Here is a 19,140-nt window from a genome sequence, read left to right as displayed (position 1 = left end):
CAGGATCGAGTGTGATTTGAGTCTGAATGTACAAGTCAAATATAAACAGCGAGGTTACGATTTTTTCTGATTTGAAAGTAAAAATTAACCTACTGAAATTGTTGTACATGTAAAATGTACGATGATTGACACACAGTAAGAAACAATTAAGTTGAATACATACTGTACTGGAGTCCCTTTGTTTCGCAGCAAAGGCAGTGAATATAGTAGCCGACGTTGTGTTACCGTCTTCATATTTAGCTTTCACAGTCCTGCCCTGCAGTATAAACTTCCCACTGTCGACAATGACAAGTGTGTACTCCCCCAGACCATTGAACGTATACGGCAGTCCGTCCAGAGTTTGAAGATGTGGGTCGCCAAACATCCAACCTAGGTAAACATTTTCATCGTCGGTTTCCTTTCCAAACTATTAATGTTCATATACGATTCGTTTTTAATTGGAAGCGTCGCAATCACATTTTATCATAACCATGAACGAATGACCTTAAAAACTTGAGTTCGGTGGTATTAACTGCACAGTTTGTTTAATACACAGATCTTATTCAGGTAATTATGTCATCAATTTTGTTTGTTACTTTAATACTGTAAATACCATAAATTCATGGATATGACGTCGTGTATGCACTATAAAGTTACAATTTCATGATAATTATCATTGGGTGAGCATTGCTTGTATTAAGCAACATTGCAGACATCAGAACACCAATATTTGTAAAAGGGCAATTCTTTGTTGGGGACAAGATGGTATATTCCTCTTCTACTCACCGACATGAGGTGGAATATAACCTTGGCATTGACCTGGAGGTCGCTTTTCTTTATACAATTCACAAAACGAAGGATCTCTTGATAAGGCACAGCAATACTGCCTCGGCATCAAATCCTCCTCTAAATGAATTAGTAAACCATACGGAATTCATGAGTCACTGTCTGTGAATCATTCTATACATAGAAAAAGCTTGTACCTTTTCAGACAACAATAAAAAAATTACATTGAATTTCCATTCAATCCATCATCACAATTGGTTTGACCAACCTCTAACACTGATATATCAGAACCATCCAATTTCACATAATAAAAGAAGAGCATTATAAATGAATAATCTCATGTTGCCATCAAAGAATGTTGCATGGCCAGTTACAGTTTGTTGTAATATTCTACTACGTACATTGTTTGTCATGGTCGTTATTATTCCTTGTAATTTGAAAAAGGGTCAGGTAATAGAGCACATACAGGTGTGTATCGAATCATCATGTGATACTCGCATTCTTGAGTATTATTACCAGCCCCTCACGAGAGTAATTGTGATAACAATAATTACCAACGACTACAATATACATACTAGACGATCATCACGAACTGCAACTGGTGATGCTACGTGACATCATATCTGTCCGTATCTGTACTTATGCCTATTTGTGTACTCAAGTGTCGGGCATGATAATAAATGATTATAAAGAATGGTCACTTGTACGGACAATTTGCTGGATACTGATATACCAAGGTATCAGGGTGTGGATGATACGTACCTAGCCAAAGCAAGTATGCCGGGAAATAAAAGAAAGTGAATCCAAACCAACCACGGAACTGGAACTGCCACCTCTCTTGGAAACTACTGCTGAAGACATCGTTTTCGTAGCCTTCAATGAGGGAATGGTCCGAACGGTAGGCACACTGCTGTCCAGCTCCGAAGAAATTTGGATACGCCAGTTGGAGTGTGAAACCAAATCCTGAAAACAAATACGTATTGCTATGTGATCTTTCAGTGTAGATTAAAAATGTGTTCTTCCAGTTAAGATTCAAATTGTGTTCTTTATATGTCGATATCTAACACTGGAGAAAGACTACATTTCTAGAAGCAATTCCTTTTCTTCCAAAGATACAACTCTCACACACGTTTGCCACTTTCTTGCTGCCTTTCGATGAGATGATTTTTATTTGCGAAAATGGCATGGTGCGGTGTTCATGTGGTGAAAGAACATTAATAAAAGGCGAGGATGTGAATATATGATATATACTTTAACGGTATTGATTTAAAATGAGGTGTTGAATTATACATCTACAGCCCCTTAAGCTGCGATTTATATAATTTCATGTATGCTTCCTTGTGTTAAACCTCAGCATTACCTAAACGGTACCAATATCATGACGTTTATATGCTTCAAGCTTGCCAAACCTTACCCTGTCTATCACTGATTTCCATCCGCATTTCGTCGGTCAGGCCGAGTCTCCTCTCGGCATCTGTTGCGGTCTGTTGACTGTTGCCAAAAACACCACTACCCCTACCAAATGAGTTATCATTCTGTCCCTGATCAAATCCACATGGACAACCACCAAGCCCGAAATTCCATGTCCAAGGATCAGGTTGACGCTCGTACCAATCGAGACACAGTTTCTTTGTATTGATTGTCCACTGATTATTATTTTCAACACGTAGAATCCATCTTCCTTGCAAGCCAGTGTCTCCGACCTCTAAATCGGGACGATACCTCTTCGAAAGGTCAAACTGGTTTTGAATATTTTCAATGTGGTTGATGTTTCCGTCGCCTCCGTTGTATCCGAATATCACGTTGTTTGTCCCACGAATTTCATAATTCCACAGCATGGCATCTTCCCGGTAGTTTAGCACGACAAAACCGTAGATCCCGTCTGTTGCCAAAATTGCTTGGAAAGAGTTTGGCTTTACGGGAATAACAATGACAATTATAAGAATCATATAACAATACAATTAAGCAATAATCACAATCGGAATAATAATTGGTTTGATATTCAAGACCATTTCAGCGTAGGAGTTTTTTCGGTCAAAACTAACACCAAGAGGTGTTTCGCCAATTGCAACTACTGCCTGTTTTAAGTATCAATCATTCCTGAATCCCAATAAAAGTAGCTTGGGTGGCAACACAAAAGTGACATTGTAAGATTCTTGAGTTGGAAACAGAAAGTTGAGGCAAATTTTTTTCGTGACAACTGTTCCCGTAACAAACATAAGATTAATACCAGTCTTCCCCAAATCCCTTTGACAATACTTTGGGCCGACTTAAACATTTCATAATAGAATAATCTTCATTTGTGGACGGCAAAATATCAGTTTTCTCATGTGACTTCGAAAACAGCATACATTACTGTGACAATTGCATTACATGGATTTCTTGGGTCGCATTAAGCAAAATAGATATCTTTTCTTATTTAAACGTTTCTCTGGCGAAAAGTTTGAGGATTAAATCAATATTTGTTCTTAATCTACTGACCGAGTCAAGTACACCATAAACATTGCCAGACACGTGTAAATGCATAGATATACTAGTTGAGTAGGAGGGAAAATTGTTATTATTGTACCTAATAGACGCTCATGTACAGTAAAATGACAGTTTTGGTCAAAAATGCCAATATCACATTTCATGAACATTAATGCACTTCTAAGGGCCCTACTTCTGTGAGATTCATTTATGTAAATTATCACGCATAAACAAGTAAATATATACAAGTAAAACGAACATTGTCATAAGATTTCCTCAAAGACCTAAATTTGCACAACGTACCCATTGCTTGGTGTAAGTGACATTAAAATCTGCTACTTCATATTTGCACAACGTACCCATTGCTTGGTGTAAGTGACATTAAAATCTGCTACTTCATACCACGTGATCTTCAGAGCCCAAGTTGCACTAAATCCTGATGGAAAATCTGCCCCAAAGTTCGCATTTATTCGGTTGTTCACGTCTTCAAATATTTTAGAGTCACCATTGTCGGCGTGATACTCCTAGAAAGGGATAATAATAATGCAGAAGGATTAACATAATTATATTAATGAATACAATAACAGATGTGGTTGAGTAGTATGGCATTAATAGCATTGAAGAAGTCAGAGTTGATCGCCAGCACGTGTATTGCTGAATAAAGTATGTATTGCCTCTACAATATGACTTTATGGTAACATTATGAAACAGCAGCAAGATTTTCTTGGCCCTTACTACATTACATCTTCGCTGGGTGAAGCAATTTCATTTTTCTTACCACTACATATTTTGATTCAAAGATATGTTTGTGTGAATAAAATAGTCACGGTTCACACCTATGAGTAAATACTGTACTTTGGGAGAGAGAGAGAGAGAGAGAGAGAGAGAGAGAGAGAGAGAGAGAGAGAGATATTTTGAATGACATAATGAGTAGATACTCGATTCAATATCAAGAAATGCACCTGATAGAAGACATCTCCCTGGGAACGGTCAGTCATGTCACTATCTTCCCAGAACACGGCGATCATTGGTATCCTGTGCGCAGTCGTAAAACCTCCCTCATACGGATGTGGAAATGGATACTTTTCGTCGTTTTCATTCATGAACACGATCAACCCATTGTCAGTGAACTAGAAGATCAAAAAAACTTACGATGCTAAATGCAACAAACACTGTTCGACGATGTCCTTGATATTAGAAGTATAGAATTGATCCGAAAGGAAAATGTTTTGATGCCAATCGGAAGTATTGTGATCGCTGCTGTACTTGCTCTCCCTGTCGCCGTTTGTGTCAAGCCATAGGTAGACCATAACCTCTTATCTTCTGGCAGCAAGAATAGGTTAAAAAATTGAATGTCATGTTTAAAGATCGATATCATTAAATCAAGTTTAGTGTACAATTATCACCGTGAATGGATAAATGAACGCCGAATAAAGGATCGATATGAATGGTTCCTTTTCTCAAGAGGTAACAAAGAAAGTTATTTATTTGGATTCACAAAAGGAGCAAGTTTTGAAATTTAGTAGTGACGCTGATGCATCCAAATTATTTTATTCTGAGCAACTTTATGCAAGTATTCTTTGAGTTTTTGACATCACTGATATGTTAAAACCGCGATGGAATACATGGGAACATACGCCTTGCCATTCGTCATTATTTGATCGATAAACTTACGTAGAGACTGTAATAAAATTCATTCCAGAACGGAAATCCTGCTGATGGCCTTATCGTCCGAGAAACCAAATCCAACAACGGCTGCGAACTTCGCTCGTCATAACTTTGCCTAAGAGAGGAGTCACCAACAGCGGTACCGAAATCCAGGAAGATTATCTCTGTTTTAAGAAAATAAAAAGATAGAACATTCTTAGACTCTGTTGGGACTGCAGTATTTCCTATCTCGTAACAACGTTTTAGGTTTGCCCTCCTTGAGTCAGTGAACGACAGGTGCAAAATGAAATAGGCTTTGAGTTTTGCAGAATCTATTGACTTCAGCTTGGGTTTTTTCCAAGTTTTCGTACATGATATTATCCTTGCTCAAATGCTATACTCGCGTGTACAAAATCTCGACCAGATGAGGAAAAATATGTTAAAGCGTTAATCCAAAGCGTGCCATTTGCCAAGGAACGGTGTCTAAAATTAGGCAGTTTGTTGTTTGTTGCATTTTGTGCAAGCAAAGAAGACAAACACGATAGGATCCAAAGTGTGCGAGAGCAATGTGCGGATACAATATGCATCGAAATAATAATTTTACTTGAGAAAGTAAAACAACTACAAAACTTATTCACTTTCGGTAAACGATGCATGCAGGGCTGAAAAGAAGGTTAAGGCGAGTAAATAATTTTTTTCTCTGAAATAAATGCGATTCATTGAAAGTATAAGTTGACAATATCCAAATATGAATAGTCACTTAAGTGCATTTTGTAACGACATATACAACATAAACTCCTCCAACTTTTAACAAGCACTTAAAATTGTTAGAATGAGACAAACAGGAGTAAAAACGTAATGACACATCAGTGTCTCCTCCGTACAGGAACGTGACAGGAAGTGGCGTCACTGGTAGCGTAAGGTTATAATCTGAACCTCTACATTCTTTAGAAAATAGAAACCGCACAGACGTACCTCTGCATTTAAAACCATCTCCTCTGTAGCCATCCTCACAGGTACATGTATAACTTCCAATTGTATTTGTGCAATATGCTTTGTCATCGCAGTCATGTGTGTTTGTAACGCATTCGTTAACATCTTTTGAAGAATAACAGAATAAAGTTGAATTGTATAGAGAGGAGGTAACAGTTGAAATATAAAAAAATGAAAAAAATACATTTCCCAACAACCAAACCGGTCTTCTATCTGCTTGCGATCTCTATCTATCTATCTATCTATCTATCTATCTATCTATCTATCGATCGATCTATCTATTTATCGATCGATCGATCGATCGATCGATCGATCGATCTATCTATCTATCTATCTATCTATCTATCTATCTATCTATCTATCTATCTATCTATCTATCTATCTATTTGTTGATGTCATATATCTTACCTGTCTGACAGTTGATACCTTCCCATCCAGGAGAGCACTGACACATGTACATATCGATGTCGTCGACACAAGTGCCATCGTTTTGGCAAGGGTTACTTTCACACTCATCGATTTCTATTTGAAGATATTAGAAAGTCAATTAAATTCAAGCAGAGAGAAATTTAATCCAAATCCAAAGCGCTTTGGTCGGCGAGTCAATGTTGCATTCTGACAACCCAGCTCTGTTATTGAACCATTCCTTTTTGAGAGTGGGGATTTGGCCGTTTTTACAGTGTCGCCTCAGCTAGGTGACTGGCCGCCGTATGATACGATTTCGAACCCGATCGAAAACGTACCCTATTCATAAACAATTATTTTAGCTTTTATAAAACAAGAAGGTGATAAGCCTGATTTTCTACTAGTATTTGTTCCGAACATTCATGATGAATGACTTACAGGAATACCTCTACCATCGAGAACAATAGAATTTTGCATGCGCTAAAAAAAGCCGTACGAAACGCCCATTCCGTAACACGCACGGTTTCCAGGCGCCCAATCCCCTGCGGCTATATCCGCGCGTTAAATGTTGAACGGTTTAAAGGTACACAGTCACCTGTAATCTAAATATGCCCATATATGGTCAAAGGGCGTTCTTTTGTATTCAACATATCCATGTGAGGTCGCTCTTATTAAAAAGCGGCCACCCGCTTAAAATCTGTGATTGGTTAGATTTTCTCTTTCCATGGTAACTGTGGTAAAATTGGAACAGGTGACAGTATACCTTTAAAGGGACCCATTGGATGAGTGCCGGAACATGTGTTGCGCGCTCTGTACGTACGTGTGTAGTGCATACACTCCAAAACTTGCTGAAGTACATCCGAGATAGCGTTCCACACTGTCGCGATAGAATCGGAACAAAAATTGTTGACATTGCACTAAAACGGTCACTACTCTGATAATTTGATGCCCCGGTCACGAATGTAAGATGTATAATAATAAGGTTATCACGAAAATACCGCAAAGGATGCACTAGGACATTGGGGCCGCGCATCGCACTCCACTTTGCGTGAAGGGATACGCTGCGCCAATCTCCTCGTGCGTCCTTTGCGGTATTTCCGTGATAATCTCGTAGTATTGACCGAGTATGAGGGGGTATATTTTCTGTTTTACCTTCACAAGAGTATGAATCGTCTTTTAGCCTAAATCCGCGCAAGCAGCTACATGTATAACCACGATCGTCTTGCGTCCTGTGCACGTTGTTACAGGTATGGTGACAAAAATTGAACAGCCGGGAAGAACATTCATCGACATCTTCATAGAAGAAACAAAGTTAATATCATTTAAAACATTACCCATGTGACCAGTCCATATCAAAATTACAGGGTTTACATGTAATATACAACATGCTCAGCGCAAAATTGAAGCTATACAGTATATCATTCCCTGAAATCATGTTCCATTAAAGCACCTCAACATGAAAGATCTGATAGCAAAACAAAATTAAGGTTTTATATATATATATATATATATATATATATATATATATATAATATATATATATATATATATATATATATATATATATATATATATATATATTACCTTCGTCACAATTCTCGCCAGTCCATCCTCTCGTACATGTACATTCGTACTTGTTGATCAGATTGGTACAATATGCATCGTTTTGACAGGGGAAACTTGCACATTCATTTACATCTGTGAAAATGAAATGTTGATAGAATTATAAACAAAAACTTACGGTATGCCATATATTTACTGTGTGTACAATCGAAATATCAAGGGACATACATCCAGCGACTAAAACGCAGCTTTGCAATGACACTGCCGCTGAATTACCAGCAAGACAGATTGTTCAACTCATATTTTCCTTCCATGAATTCAGATATACAGTACCTCAAAAACCTCTTGGATAAATAGGATTCAAAACATATGTGTAGTACTATGACAGTAAACAAGTACTAACCTTCATTACATTGAGGACCAGTGTATCCAGGACTACAGTGGCATATGTAGGAGTTTATTTTATCCTCACAGGTTCCATACGCACACGGTTGAGTCTCGCACTCGTCAATCTCTGCAAGAATTAAAAGGTATTTTTTTTAAAAATCCATTTCCTAGTCATAACAATGCCAATAACACTCTAGTTTCTCAAGGTTACATGCACACGAAACTCTTGCCCGGTCTGAAAACGACTACATTACATTGAGTAAATGTAACTGTACAAGTTAAACAGATTCCATTTAAACACTGCCGACGCCTTATATAAAGGATAGGTGAAGAGGAATGAAATAATTTCAAGATGAATGAAAAGGTATTCAAATGCTTTTAAATATATTAGTCCAGCTTGGATTGTCCCGAAGCTAGCAAAGGTCAGCTTGCGCGAGATTCTAATCTAACGGTGTATGACGTCGATGTATGTGTGTGTCATTTGATTTAATGCCCTAAGCCGGGTGACAGTCAATTTGAGAAAATATACTAATGCAGTAGCTGAAGTAGTTGTTTTTAATAAGGAACAGTAGATTGGGTTTGGAATGCGTAGATAAGTAGTTTGACTTTCGTTGCAAAATAACTTAATTAAATCAGTTAAAGCATGGAAAGCTATGCTTCATTGAAAATATTACGCACAAGCACATCTGCATATTTATAAACGTACAACAGCATTACAAAATTACCTTTCTCACAGTGTGTGCCAGTGTATCCCGGCTTACAAGTACAGTTATATCCATTTTCAAGGTCAATACACATTCCATTTGGACAGGGATTTGATGCACACTCATCGATATCTGTTGTAAGGGAGCAAAAATCATGGTTACATTTAATATATAACATTTGCCAAACATAACAAAATGAGTTGATTATCTTATATAAAGGGATTCATAGTATAATTAATGTATTAAACGAGAAAAAACATTATGCTAAAATGGCAATTATTACGCTATAGCTAATCCTTGGTAGTAGTGTCACTTTTAAGAATCTATATACGACTTTGGTATTACATGGCCAATGCAACCCTTCATAAGAAAAGTACAATGAGTAAGAATGGTCACTTGTAGCCTTTGAAATATTGATAACTAAGCAAGTCTAATTTGCTTAAGACTATTTGTAGCACTGGTATGCAAAACCCAGCTACAAAATACAATTTACTTGAACGTAGGTGTGATTCTCTATGAAATATACAATAAACTTTGAATGAACATCAAGCTTTGGCGCAGTCATTCAAGGAACTATCGACACACTCATCGACATCTGCATATAAAGCAACAATCAAATACCAACTGGCAGGAAGGTATAAATACGTAGCTTTGGATACATGCCTAAACAAGTTTTGCCATCCGGTGCAAGTTCATATCCTTGCCTGCAATCGCAGCTGTAGGTGCCATCTGTATTTGAGCAACCTTGGGTGCAATCATTCAAGGAACTATCGACACACTCGTCGATATCTGAATATAAAGCAACCGTGATAAAGGGTTAAATGTCTCGAAGCTTATTGTTGGGAATGATCTCATGAAACCTGGTAACGTTGATGCACATCGGGCCTTAATTATATGGCCATGGATGACCGGGAAAAGATATTTCAGACCCATTTACAGTTCGATTAGTGTCTGGGCGAAAAGACTGTCTTGCTGGTTAAAATAATCCGTATATAGCTTGGCTGTGTGAAGCGATATATATAGTTTGACAAAATTTACCTGTAGTATTTATTATGTACAAATACAATTACCATTAATATACTATTCAGTAAAATCATAAACCGTTTTTAAGTTACAAACCCTTGTGACAAATATCGCAGTTTTCTTTCCAAATACCCTATGGTAAAAGGTAGTAATACACACGGAAGAATAAATGTTAATTGATCTAAGAACAGTAGTATTCTCTGAAATTATTCTGAGTGCAATGAGACAGTTTCGTTACTGCTGCAGCTATTAGTGTTATCCTGTCGCAAGTATATATTTATACGTTACTCAATTCTTACCTTCACAGAAAACGTCAAACATTGGATTTGGGTGATAAAAACCGTTAGCACATTTGCATGTCTGTTTACCATCTTCGATGACACATGCACCATTTTGGCAGGGTTTTATACATACAAGGGTGGCTATTACAAAGAAAGAAGTATACTGGTTTATTTTTTCTCTAGCCGTTGACACAAATGCATACATAATTGGCAACTGCGTTGATGCATCTTCTTTTAAAAGCACGGGTCAGGCGTCTTGGGAGGAAATTTACCCACTAGAGTACTATTTCAATGGGAAACAAAGCGATATGACAATTTCATAATCCTCTTACAGAGTAAAGCAAACTACATCCCTGGGATCGAGTCCCAACATGTAAACCCCAGCTCGTTTAGGAATCAGGATTAACTGAGGTGCTATGATTATGAAGCGTTTCTGTCTTATATCTCTCCTTTTGAAACTGCAATCATATGTTGCTAGATTTTTGGATTAAGTCCGAATTGATTAATGCCTGCATGGCTGGCTGGCTGGCTGCCTGCATGCATGCATGCATGCGTGCCTTCATGGCTGCTTGCCTGTCTGCCTACCTGAATGCATAGATGCATGCATGATGCATACATGTATGTATGTATGTATGTATGTATGTATGTATGTATGTATGTATGTATGTATGTATGTATGTATGTATGTATCTATGTATGTATCTATGTATGTATCTAAGTATCTATGTATCTATGTATGTATCTATGTATCTATGTATCTATTTATCTCTGTATTGTACGGGCGCGGTACAAGCCGTTGCATTTTTCTCGTGTTAAATTTGAGTACTGTTGACCAGAGTAAGGCTATGACTTCTGTATGGCAAAACACAGACCATTTGAACAGTTATTTCCACTGTATCCAGGCAGACATCTGCATTGGTATCCATTGATCAGATCAGTACAGCTACCCCCGTTCTGACATGGAGTGCTTGCACATTCATTAATATCTGGAAAAAAGTATACCGAATCCTGCGTAAAAGAGAGATTAAGAACATGGAATGTTGCACACGATTCAAACATTACGAGTACTAGCGGACAATCATTTAGTATGGAAGCAAAATACGTGTTTTTTCATTTCCCTTTTCTTCGTCTTTTAACTATTTCAGTTCGCCCCCCCCCGAAAATTAAACAGAGTAAATGTCTTATACTGGAAATTCCAAAACTAAACTATCAAACGTCTTATCAAAGTCAAATGTCAACAGAAGAGCATGCAGGTTCATTTCTTCAGAATATGACATGATGCTTTCAATCACCATTATCACATCTCCCATGTATCTGTTTTCAACAAACGTCGATTTAGTTTCATGTATGACACCATGAGGAACTTTTCTAGTCCCTTGGCTGAGCATTTAGTGGCAATTCCGTAATTCTGAGTAAAACTGGTCTCCAATGCTTGACATATTTACGATAGGAAAAACATAACATTATATATTCTGTTCACATTAGTCATTGGTATTATCAGAGAATGTTAAGCGGTCCAATATATAAATTAAATTACCTGAAAACCAGGACAGTCGATATGAAACAACAAACCATTACCATAAAGCTGAGTTACTCTGTCATATTGAACTGGAATGGGTGGAATTGTGCCGAGTAATGCCCAAAGGTTTTATAATCATAATAAAGTAGCAAATAACATTACCTATCTCACAATTTTTTCCACCAAATCCCGGAGTACAGATACACTCATAATCGTCGACTTTATCAATACATGTTCCGTTCACACATGGATTTGAATCGCATTCATTGATTTCTGTAATTAAAAAGCATTAAATTTCGACCATGTCAAAGGTGTTTACTTTCACAACGCAAAGATTTCCCCATAACACAATACTTGTAATTGTTACACAACTCGTTCAAACTTGCTGTTGTAACTCGTTAATTTACGACCACATGGTGTGTATGATTTTGTCGCTGATACATTCATAGAACAAGTACTGGTCATGATGGTGACAGCATATAATTATTTGGTTACCCTGTTGCCTAACACTCGCCCAAAACTTCCGTGTCCCTCGGCCTTCGGCATAGTGTAACAGACCATTATAGCGCTAACGTTGCCAATTACTAGTGTAATTTGAGAATTATCTAAAACTTGTATGTCTCAATGTATACAAACGAACATTTATTGATAATAGGATAGACCGATTTGGTAATGGGTAAATTATAGATATGTGTACATACCGAGGCAGGACACCATATCGCTATCAAGCTGAAAGCCAGGTGTGCAGTCACATCTATAGGAACCGTCTGTGTTTATACACTCTTGTTCACATGCATCAGTGTTGTCGAGGCATTCGTTGATATCTAATGCAGTCATTCAAATATGTCATGATGATTTTATCAGTTCGCCAATTAAGCCAAGAAGTAATTGAACGAGACAGTGGGTTCTAAACGAGTTTGGAACTTTTAAGCATTAAAGCTCTTGGCGTTACAGATAAGAAGCAAATCCGGCATTTTAATCGGCCTGTGATGTATACGAAGAGAGCATCGACAAGTCGTCTGAATTACGTTTTAAGGTACCATAGGAGAAACACAAATTTATTACTTAACAGACTAGTTTAAAATAGCTTTCTAGGGAAATTAAGCGATTAAATTATTATCGTTATTTGTTACACATGGCATATGCGCATTTTGTCAAATACATTTAAGAAGTGAGATATACACCGCGTATACATGATTTGCCAATCTATATATCTGTCAAATGATTAAATGATATATCATTTATAGAAATAGATATATCATATCGAAAGAGACGTCCTATGTATTCATGACTTTGTGTTAACGATATGCAGTGATTGAATGTATAAATTTTTGAATGAAGATATATTACAACTACGCAAGGGTAACCCAATATAAGCCTCCTCTAAGAATAGCAAATATTCTGATTGTTGGCATACTGACCGTCACAATTGTGTCTTCCTGAGTTCAATTGGTAACCAATGTTACAGGTGCAGTTGTAAGAGCCTTCTGTATTTACACAGTTGTGTTGACATTGTCCGTTGTCTACTTCACATTCGTCATAGTCTGTTGTCAAATGCAGTGTAAACAATCAGAAAAAAAACAGGCACAATCAACCCTTACGTATGAAATGCCATGTCAAATAAACATGGTGCATATGATTCATTGAATGTACTGTCTGTCTGTCGGTCTGTCTTTTTGTATGTCCGTCGGTCTGTATGTCTCTCTCTATATATGCTATGCTATGTATGTATGTACGTATGTATGTATGTATGTATGTATGTATGTATGTATGTATGTATGTATGTATGTATGTATGTATGTATGTATGTATGTATGTATTGATAAATGTTAATGAGAATAAAAAATAAAAGAGGCCACGATACAGTTAAAATTTGGCTGCACCCTAATTGAATACTTAACCAAAACTTCATTTGTTTTGCTACCTGTTAAAGTCTTCAAATCTTACGACTACATAAAGACAACCATCAACATCGGTAATGTTTTTCAATTAAGAGATCAGACACATTGTAACCCAAAGCGACTGAAATAGAAATCGTTCACGACTACCGTTAACTGTGACTTGGAAACGATACGCCACGCTATTGCTGTATCCGTCTTCAAACTGATATTCTATCTGTGTAGTGCCAATGGCAAATAATGATCCCGAGGTGTGGGTAGAGTCCACGGTTACAGAGTCACCAGAGTTATCAGTTGCAGTTGGTGAATCCCATTGGACCGCGGCAAAACTTCGACCTGCATCAGCTTTCTTAGTCAAATTACCAGGGCAGTATGTAATGGTCGGAGGTTCATCATCTTAATTTTTACAGATAAAAAATGCACGGAGTTATAACACTAAAAGATTGTCAAACAAAGTAAAATCATTGAAACATAGCATCGCCGTGCAAGCGATTTATGGTTATACAAGGAGTATGAATCTCCGACGTATTTTAATAACCATAAGTGTTCTCTTCAAAAAGTGATAAAAAATCTTGAATCGTACATAAAAACATACGTTCATGTCATTAAAACACACAACAGAAGACGAGTCAGGCTCAATAAAAAAATCATAAATATACATTCAGTGATTACAGAAGAGCGCAATACTGAACAGATACTGATCCTAGGTACAAATAATAATAGGTGTGAAGTTTGCATACCATTAACAGTAACAGTGAATGAGCAAGTTTCTGTGTTGACGCCGTCATCTGCTGTATAAATCACAGTGGTTATTCCAATTGGGAAAGCTTGTCCAGGTTCCACATTTGCCTTGACCATCGGTATTGTTCCAGAGTTGTCTGTGACGTTTGGTGCCATCCAAGTTACTATGGCTGTTGGTAGTTCATCGTCGGTACCGACAGTTTGGTCACGTGGGCAGTCATGGAACACTGGTGCTTCGATATCTGATAGTGACATTAGAAAACCATAATTTACCGATGTGATTGTCTTTATCCATTAAACGTACTGAATAAAAGGTGCATATTTTTAAATTTCAAATACAGTAACTAGGTTACCTTTAACGAGAACTTGACTTTCACAGGTGGCAACATTTCCAGAACTATCGGTGGCGATAAATGTCAACACTGTCACTCCAATTTGGAATTCATCGCCTGATGAATAATTCGCTGATATAGTAATAAGCTGGCCTGAATTATCTTTGACATTCGGCTCTGTCCAATACGCTACAGCAGTGGGCAATCCTGGTTCGGTTTCAAGCTCTTGTGAAGATGGACAATAGGTAAATATGGGAATTTCCTGGTCTGTGAAAAGAGTGACAAAAATATAAATTAAGATAAGGTTGTACCTAACCACACACCCTTATCAAGCAGCAGTTGTCATCAAAGACGACATGCGACCCCCTTATAAATGTATTTTCAAAAACAAATTATCTTGAAGTTTAGTATGGTAGCGATAGGGGTGCATTTTTGGGTAGAAAACGTAAATTTTTGTATTATTGATTAAAATCACTGTAGCTCAGAAATTTAATACTATTTTACAAATTCAATACATGATTCGAAACTACAATATATGAAGAAGAAACGAAAATATGGTTTGAAATTATCAATAAACATTTTGAATGGTACGGGTTTAAAGACTTAAGTTAAAAATTGATTAAAATCATGAAATGAAATGAAAAGACTTTTATTCAAGATGTAAGAACTACATTGCGAAGGACAATTGTCGTTTTGGTATAAATTATTAAAGGATATTATGTGAAAGTGTCACAAACGTTGACAGCGCAAAGGTTTGGTTATATTTTTGAGACGTAGGAAACGTAAACAAGAGCCAGGAAATCGGTTGATTTGCTCAAGTCTATATGTGCATTTATACTTTTTTCCCACTGAATCTAAGATTGCTTATAATGCTTAAGGTGAAAGTAATCAATAACTGAATCTTAGGTTAGCATATTAATAGAAATTAATCTATGTGAAACTAATATATGCCCACCGTATGTAAATGACATGATAAAAAGTGATCATATCAGTAACCTACCTTGCACAACAACATTAAAATGACAACTGCCTGTGTTTGAGCTTGAATCAGTTGCTTTATATAGGACCTCGGTGAACCAATATAAAAACGTGGCCTGATTCGTGACTTGCTGCGACTGTTGGTTTCTACCAGAGTTGTCTCTTGTAGTGGGTTCATCCCACCGTACAAGAGCGGATGGCATCCCTTGTTCTGTGCTAACTGTCTGGTCTTCAGGACATGAAATGGTCGGGGCATCAATATCTGGTCGGAAGAATGAAGTGTTATCCAAATGTATATATCTATCATGCATTTAAATTTTCATAATGGATTTTGCGTATGATAATGTGTTTCCATGGCGGACTCTAGTTAATTATAGGTAATTTGTATGTAAGAAAATAGTTGGATTTCATAGTTACACGAAAATACCTATTTGCTTTTCATTGAACCAATCACGATATGTTTATCTATAGATCCAAAACGTATAAAGATAATTTTGTACGACTTTACTCATACCTCGCGGAGTCAGAGATTTTGTGTTTTGTGAACGTACGGTACTCTTGATCAATCAGATAGGTTGCTTACTTTATTACACGCAGACATATCCATACCCATGCTGTTATTTGAATGAACGTAACGTTGCTTACGCTGTATAATTACATTTCTGCTGATTCATTCATGAAATAGCAGCTAAATGTTTAGGACTATCGCAATAATTAAAAACATACGAATAGTGGAATACCTTCTGAACGAATAACGGTAAGGGTATCACGCAAATGGTGACCAAACACCTTTTGTATGATGCATTGAGATACAAAAAAAAACAAAACAAAAACGATGAAAGATCTTTTCTTCCTCAAAAACCGTAGAGAAATGGTCCAGGAATTAAAGATTACCAATCAAGTTAACTTAATCATGGCAGACCATGATAAGACCAAATTAGACAACTGTAGTGTTACTTCATGGCATTGGTAATTTGAGGGAGGCGGTTGGATTTCTAATGGACAAATTTATTTTCCTAGGTCATTCGGTTTCTTGAACGAATAGTACTTGCTATTATTAAATTTTGGAGTCATTTCAAGGACATCAACGTTATATGCAAATGTTGTTTTATGACGGTGATTTTACTGAACAACTGTGTTTTGTTTAATTTTTAAAAAAAATTCTAGCAATGATGTTCTTGAATACACCAATAGCGTCATCTCTGTGTAGGTTGATTTTATATTTGCAATATACCAGCTCAACTATGTTGAGAATACGCGGTCATAGTCTTTAAAATGCATCAACTACGACATGACTTCTAAATATTACGTCATATAAACTCCGGATTTTACATATCCTCAAATGGATTGTATTGCCAAATAGAAGTTTCTATCTTTGAAAGCAAAGTAATGCCATTAGCTTTATTTGAAATATGAGTAGGCTGCATACCAAAGTGACTTGAACTGTAGGGTTTGCAGATACGATGGCTACATATTAACGAAGAAAAATTTAATTAAAAAATTACATGTCACCTATTCTTCATTTATACGAAGTCATGAACAACTGTGTCATGAAATCCCAAAGGTAAGTATCAATGCACTACATGTACCTGAAACGCTGACTGTGAACGAGCACTGTTTAGTATTTCTATTGTGATCCGAAGCAATGTATGTGACAGTGGTATCACCGATATAGAACATATCGTACGGCTTGAAGTTGGAAGATATCGTCGGCGCAATACCAGAATTGTCGGAAGCATTCGGTTCCTGCCACGTAACTGTAGCCCATGATTGTCCGTCTGTGTTATTCTCTCTTATGACATTCGGGCAGTTTGTCCATATCGGGGAAGTTCTATCTCCTAGAATGACAAAAATGAAAAGGAATATTAGAAAGATGGAGAGAAAAAATGAATCACCGTTTATATTACATAACCCTTTCCGTACACACTCGTGTCCTAAGATATTCATTTTTGGTTGTGAAATAAGATAATGTAAGAAAAGACCAAATTGACACTGCCAGTTTGCATATTTTGTTCTCCGAAGCAAAGAAATTGAGTCAGAATACAACCCTGCGCTTACATTCAATGATTTCCTTGAAAATCGGGAAGACTTTTCGCCATCATGGCTATTCAAAGATTCATTTTGCAAATATTAATTCCATTTGGCAATAACCAATGACCTACTTTTGTGTCTGATATACATTCATTTATAACCTTAGTATAACAGCATGCAATATTAAACCATTTACGAAAATAACAAGCGAAAGACAACCAATAATAATAATGGGCTCTTCGGATCAAATAGAATTCGCTCTATCAATAACGCCATGGACTCACCATCACACTTAAATGATAGTGTTTCAAGAACTAATCCAAACTGAAGAGTTGAAGTCACAGGATTTACTACATGAGAAGACGAGAATAATATCCCGTGGGCAAAATGTACAAATTTCAAATGAATTGCATATTAGCGTAACGATTTCCCAGAATTATCGGTATCTAGTAGGATAAGCTCTGTAGGAGTTATTGTACAATCGAAGTCATATCCGACCACAGTACAATTAGAGCAAGATATTCAAGGTGCTATTGTGTTTAAGAATAAACGCGTACGCAATATATTACAAGGGCGATGGTATACCTGCTCTGGTGTGCTATGTTTACTCACTAAGAAACCTATGCTGTAAAATACTCGAGTATGTCTGTCCTTAATGTATTCGTGTTTGATATTCAACGGGAGTCTGGTTAGAGGTTGGCTTGTAATTTCTGGTAGTATGTTTGTCTTTATTACACGCCACTAACTCGAGGAAATAGAACCGGTTGTTCCGAGTCACTGCTTCGAGAAAAGTGATGTGAGAGTAATTTTTAAAGACTATTTCCTTAAGGGAACTTTCCCTGAGAAAGTACCAAGGAACGTGAGAATATGCTTTATGGTATCTGCAGCTTTGACATAATTGGGGATGATTATTGCTTGGCGTGATTTTCCAGTCCAATAGCGCAGTAACTTGAAGAGTAGGAAACAAAGAAGAAAGATTCTTTCAAGTGCGGTAATGTCTTTCGGAGAATATAGACTCAAATGACGACAATAAAAAGACATAGAAAAGAATGAAACTTTACGCCGCTAAAGATACTTAATTATTTGTCGTGAAAAAACATTTGTGATGAAATTCAAATTCTCTTTCGATAAACAATTCACTATAATCATAGACGGATCAGTGAAAATTTTCTTAAAGAAATAGGCAACAATATGGTAGTTATTTTAATTAGATTAATTATTCACCTTCTACAGTGACCGTAAAGTTACATGTTCCTACATTGTTCGACGCATCCGTAGCGCTACAGATGACTGTCGTGGCTCCATCACCGAAAACTGTTCCGGAAGCTGGACTGCATGTCACATTTGGTGTCGTTCCTGAATTGTCGATGGCAGACTCGCCACTATATGTAACAACTGCAGTTG

The 19,140-nt window shown here is 36.9% G+C and overlaps 1 protein-coding gene across 1 annotated transcript; it reads right to left on the bottom strand.

The window, feature by feature from the left end:
- Positions 1-54: 54 nt before the first annotated feature.
- On the bottom strand, positions 55-15,908 carry LOC139127885 (uncharacterized). Its single transcript, XM_070693741.1, has 24 exons — positions 15,728-15,908; positions 14,749-14,994; positions 14,395-14,637; positions 13,805-14,050; positions 13,178-13,300; positions 12,458-12,580; positions 11,919-12,029; positions 11,110-11,223; positions 10,256-10,378; positions 9,597-9,722; positions 8,955-9,065; positions 8,246-8,356; positions 7,864-7,977; positions 7,432-7,572; positions 6,283-6,396; positions 5,857-5,979; positions 4,909-5,066; positions 4,197-4,364; positions 3,594-3,758; positions 2,180-2,678; positions 1,528-1,728; positions 766-885; positions 164-369; positions 55-66 (listed from the first exon to the last, which is right to left on the bottom strand). Exons 1-24 carry the CDS (start codon positions 15,906-15,908, stop codon positions 55-57), a joined length of 3,879 nt encoding a protein of 1,292 aa, XP_070549842.1.
- Between the last annotated feature and the right edge of the window lie 3,232 nt (positions 15,909-19,140).

The sequence above is a fragment of the Ptychodera flava genome, unplaced genomic scaffold (genome assembly GCF_041260155.1).
Source record: "Ptychodera flava strain L36383 unplaced genomic scaffold, AS_Pfla_20210202 Scaffold_39__1_contigs__length_1403739_pilon, whole genome shotgun sequence".
Classification (NCBI taxonomy): Eukaryota; Metazoa; Hemichordata; class Enteropneusta; family Ptychoderidae; genus Ptychodera; species Ptychodera flava.
The sequence above is the reverse complement of the archived record's forward strand: the minus strand, read 5'-3'. Positions and strand labels throughout refer to the sequence as shown.